Source organism: Pyrgilauda ruficollis, unplaced genomic scaffold, assembly GCF_017590135.1.
Source record: "Pyrgilauda ruficollis isolate IOZ18807 unplaced genomic scaffold, ASM1759013v1 scaffold968, whole genome shotgun sequence".
Classification (NCBI taxonomy): Eukaryota; Metazoa; Chordata; class Aves; order Passeriformes; family Passeridae; genus Pyrgilauda; species Pyrgilauda ruficollis.
This window is the reverse complement of record NW_024531799.1, coordinates 8,740-13,639: the sequence shown is the minus strand read 5'-3', so window position 1 is coordinate 13,639 and position 4,900 is coordinate 8,740. Positions and strand designations below refer to the sequence as shown.

At 53.7% G+C, this 4,900-nt stretch overlaps 1 protein-coding gene across 1 annotated transcript; it reads right to left on the bottom strand.

The window, feature by feature from the left end:
* Window positions 1–1,189: 1,189 nt before the first annotated feature.
* Window positions 1,190–2,227, bottom strand: LOC121365555 (zinc finger protein 239-like; the record flags this gene model as incomplete). Its single annotated transcript, XM_041489851.1, has 2 exons — window positions 2,206–2,227; window positions 1,190–2,019 (listed from the first exon to the last, which is right to left on the bottom strand). Coding segments are annotated over exons 1-2 (852 nt in total), but the record flags the coding sequence as incomplete, so codon positions are not given.
* Window positions 2,228–4,900: the final 2,673 nt, after the last annotated feature.

Here is a 4,900-nt window from a genome sequence, read left to right as displayed (position 1 = left end):
CCCAGACCTCCTAAGGAGACATTCAGCGTCAAAATCACCTGGGAAATGCTTCTGTCACTCAGGGCAGCACTTAGCTGCTTGTGTGTGATTGATTGGCAGCTGGACCAATAAGAGCTGGGTCAGCACTGCTGCTGCTGTGTGATTGACAGCTCTGCCAGGCCAGGGCTGGGGGCGGGGCTCTGTCCCACCACAAACCAAGGCCTGACCCGGCCCTGGCCCCACGCGGGCATTCCGAGCATCCCAAGGTGTCTGGGGACATCGATCTCATCCAGCCTCTGACAGCGACCATGGTGACACTATGGAACCTCATGGAATCAAGGAGATCATTGTGCAGCTCAGGGGCTCTATTGAAGCAAGAGTCAATGATCAAACTGTGGGGCCCATGGAAACAAGGAGCCATTGTGACACAGCAGGGCCGCATGGCACCAAGGGACCACTGTGACTCTGTTGGGGCTCATTAAACCAAGAAGCCATTGTGACATTGCCAGACCTCATGGAATCCATGAGAACATTGTGACATTGTGGGGGACCCATGAAATCAAGGGAACATGGAACAGGTCTGCCTGGTTTGGCCTCCTGGGGGCTGTCTGACAGGTCCCACTGAATTTGGCATGTCAAGGGCCACTTCCCATCAGACTGTGAAGCACTAGGGCTCCGTGCTTTCATTCCTATGGAAAAGAACTGTTTTTCTTGTCTAGGTGGCCATGGCCAAAATTGGAATTCTGCCTCTAAAATTCCCTATATGCAAGGTATACTCCCAGACAAAATCTGCCAATACAGTCAAGTCTGGCTAGCCTTGGCCTCTGGTGACTGCCTCCCATCTGCCACTGCACCACTGGGGCTCAGCTGTTTCCCTCCTATAGAAACCATTGTGACACCGCAGGGCGCTGTGGAGCCAAAGGGCATTGTTACACTGTAGGAACTTGTGGAACCAAAGGGATCATTGTGACATGTGGCCACGTGCGTCCAAAAGCCCTCCTTGAGGGCTGCCCCAGGCTAGCTCTTTGGCACATGAGCCACAGGGAGGGGGGGGGCACTCTCCTCACTTGCGCTGTCAGGAAAATTAAAAGATGTCTTCCCACCATGGGTCACAGGGCTCTTTCCAGTATGGGTCCTCCAATGGGGGAAGAAGCTGGAGCAGTTCATCAAGCTCTTCCTGCAGCTGGGGCACTGGCAGGACATCCCTTACCGGTGACTCCTGGCTGGTCAAGTCAGAGCTCTGGGTGAAGCTCTTCCCACATGTGGGGTACTCATAGGGCCTCTCCCCAGTGTGGATGCGCCGGTGCCTGATGAGGATGGAGTTCAGCTTGAAGCTCTTCCCACAGTCAGGGCAGCGGAAGGGCCTCTCATCTCTGTGAATCCGCTCATGGCGGAGGAGATTGGAGCTGGTCTGAAACCTCTTCCCACAAGTGGGGCACTCGTAGGGCCTCTCCCCGGAGTGAATGAGCCGGTGCCTGACACGGCTGGAGTTGCACTTGAAGCCCTTCCCGCAATCAGGGCAGCAGAAGGGCCTCTCCTCTGTGTGAATCCGCTGATGGCGGAAGAGATGGGAGCTGGTCTGAAACCTCTTCCCACACTGGGCACACTCATAGGGCCTCTCCCCAGTGTGGATGCGCCGGTGGGTGACGAGGTGGGAGTTGCGGTTGAAGCCCTTCCCACAGTCGGGGCAGCAGAAGGGCCACTCCCCAGTGTGAATCCGCTGGTGGCAGAGGAGATAGGAGCTCTTCATGAACCTCTTCCCGCACTCCAAGCACTTGTGGGGCTTATCCCCATCATGTAGTTGCTCATGGACCATCAGCTCTGAGCTCTGGCTGAAGCTCTGTCCACCTTCCTGGCTCAGGGTGGGTCTTTCCTTTTCAGAGTACCCTGGGCTGGGTTTGCAGCCCCTTGTCCTGTGGCATCTCTGTGTCTTTTCTTCCCCATTGGATTCCTGTGCTGTGGAGTCACTCAAAATGGCCTCTGCTACGAAGTTGTGCCATGGGGCTTTGTCCTCCGTGGTCTCCATCCTTAGCTCCTTCTCTGGGGGAAGAAGGACAGAAAGAGGATGGGATTTACCTCCATGGCACAGGGAAGGGGGAGGAGATCCCTGCACTTCATCCATGGCAGGACAGCATTGCCAGTGGTGTTGTCCTGCAGCCAGGGGCCATGCTGGGCTGGGAGATGGAGCAAAGGAAAGGGGGAAAGGGGCAGTGACTTCCTCCTCACCTGCCTGGGTGTCCCAGGGCATCTTCGTCTTCCCCACAGCCTCCTCCTCCATCTGGGAAAGAGTTTGGGATGGGAAATTCTGTTTTGGGAGGAAAACAAGAGATGAGCACATTGAGTTTTATACTGGTTTCAAGGCAAACCAGGGGGAGAGTCTAAGCCAGAATTACAATTAATTAAGAAAACTAAGATCAAGGCAATGATACAGAAACACTGCCTTAAACTGACAGAGTCAGGATATAACCTGGCACCCTGTTGCTCAGGGTGCTGGCAGCAGTCCCATTAAATGGTGGCTGCAGTCCTGTTGCAGTGATGAATGTGATTCTGTCAAAGCAGTGATCCTGTAGGAGGGTCTGGTCTTCCTCTGAAGGTCCAGTGGTGTTTATGGAGCTCTTGTCCTCTGGGAATCCAGTAGGCAAGGTGCTCCTGGTGCTGCAAGCCTCAGCTTATATCCAGGCAGGAATGCTTGGCTCCTCCCCCTGGGCGGAGCATCCCACAATGGGATGATGGAATTTTATCAGTCCTGCAGGGACACTCAATGGCCCATGAACAGAAGAGAGCCCCTGCAGGGCGTTATCAGGGCTGAGTCATGGCAGAGATAAAGAACACTGCCCCGCCTGTTTAGAACAGCTCATGGAGATGGGGATGGAAAACATGCTTTTGGTTACATCTTACACTGTAACCTGAAACAGTGGGGTAATCCCTGCTGGGGCGGTGAACACCACCCCCCTTACCCAAACTGGCTCAGGTGTAAAAACCCCACAGTGTCACGATGCTTTGCTTATTCCATGGGCCCTCATAGTGTCACAATGGTCTCCATGATCCCATGAGTCCCCTCAGGGTCACAATGGTCTCCTTGTTTCCATGGTGCCCCACAGTGTCACCATGGTCCCTTGGTCTCACAGGGCCTCACAGTGTCACCATGGTCCCTTGGTCTCACAGGGCCTCACAGTGTCACCATGGTCCCTTGGTCTCACAGGGCCTCACAGTGTCACCATGGTCCCTTGGTCTCACAGGGCCCCACAGTGTCACAATGGTCCCTTGGTGTCACAGGGCCCCACAGTGTCACCATGGTGCCTTGGTCTCACAGGGCCCTACAGTGTCACCATGGTGCCTTGGTCTCACAGGGCCCTACAGTGTCACCATGGTGCCTTGGTCTCACAGGGCCCTACAGTGTCACCATGGTGCCTTGGTCTCACAGGGCCCCACAGTGTCACCATGGTCCCTTGGTTCCATGGGCCTTGTGCTGCTGCATTCCCCCCTCCCCTTCTCAGGCCGCCCTGCCAGCTGAGAAATGCTCCTTGGGCCTCGGCCTTGGCCAAGAGCCCCTGGGCTCAGCTCCTCTGCAGCTCAGCACAAACACTGTCTGCTCCAGGCACTGCTGTGCCCAACCAGCTCCTGCTTTCTGTAGGAGCAGCCCTGGGAACTGGTTTTGTTCCCTCAGTGGCACAACATCCCTGTTCTCACACTGCCAAAGAAAGCTGTTGATGCCAAGTGCGGCCAGGATGAACCATTGCTGGGACTGCAGCCCCTCTCGTGGGGCCCTACAAACAGCGCTCCAAAAGGAGCCCCTTGGAGCTCTCCTGGGCCAGCGACTCCCTCTGAGCGGGGCCTCTCCCAGCCGGGAACTCTCCCGTTTGCTGCACTCGGGGATCCTGAACAACGACGGAGCCTGGGCCGATCCCCCCACTCCTCCAGGCTCAGCCCTTCACCCGCTGGGGAGATGCCAAAGGATCCACAGGGAGCATTTCCTGCCCTCAGGGGAATTTCTCACAGGTGCCTTGCACTGACTCTTTGTGTCTGTGTGCACACAGGAGTGCCTGTGCTGGGGAAATGTGGCAGAAATGCTGCTCTCTGAGGGATTGGAGTGCCTTGGATGGCTGAGTCATTCGGGCCTGTAGGTAAGGTTAAATCACAAGGTCTAAGTGAAATTAAATGCTGCTAAGAGTTGTTCTTTTGTTAGGTTGTTATGTTTAATATAAGTTATAAGCTAAGTTAAACATTGTTAAGTGTTATTTCTCCTTTACATTGCAAAGTGATAGGTTATAAGTTAGGTGAAATATTGGTAAGTGCTGTTCTTTTGCTAACTTGTGAAGTTGAAGGTATCAGTTAAGGTTAAGGTATAAGTTAAGTCCTGTTAAGTTTGAACTCTATTAAGCTTTTGGGCCGTATTCCTTTTATCCTTGCCCTCACTGTCCTTCTGGCACACACACACACAGGGACAGTACTCAGTTCATTTCTGGTTTGATTGTCCAGATTTTTTTTAGTTTTGTTGTTGCTTTGTTTCTGTGGTGCGCCTGAAGTGTCCAGTCAAGAGTGACTCTTGCCAAGGAACTTTGCCATGTGTTGTAGTGTGCTTTTATACTTTGTAATACTTTGTAATAGTTTTGATTTTGTATCCCCTTATTCTCCCCAGACGATGTACCCCTTTTTGTACCCCCTTCCTCTACCTGTGTAACCATTCTCCTGTGTTGAGATCATCCCCCAAATCCCCGCCCTGGCTCTCTGTCAGTCACCCAGCATCCCATCCCCTCTATCTGGAACTTTCGGTCAAAGCCGTCAAGTGATTAGACCGAAGCCAGGGGTCAGCCCCCCAAGGATGATGTTATACGCTATCCCAAATGTCCATCCCTAAGGCTGCATCCCTGGAGGGTCTTTATTGGCCAGCAAATGTATCTACCCTCGGTTTCCTCCCCCC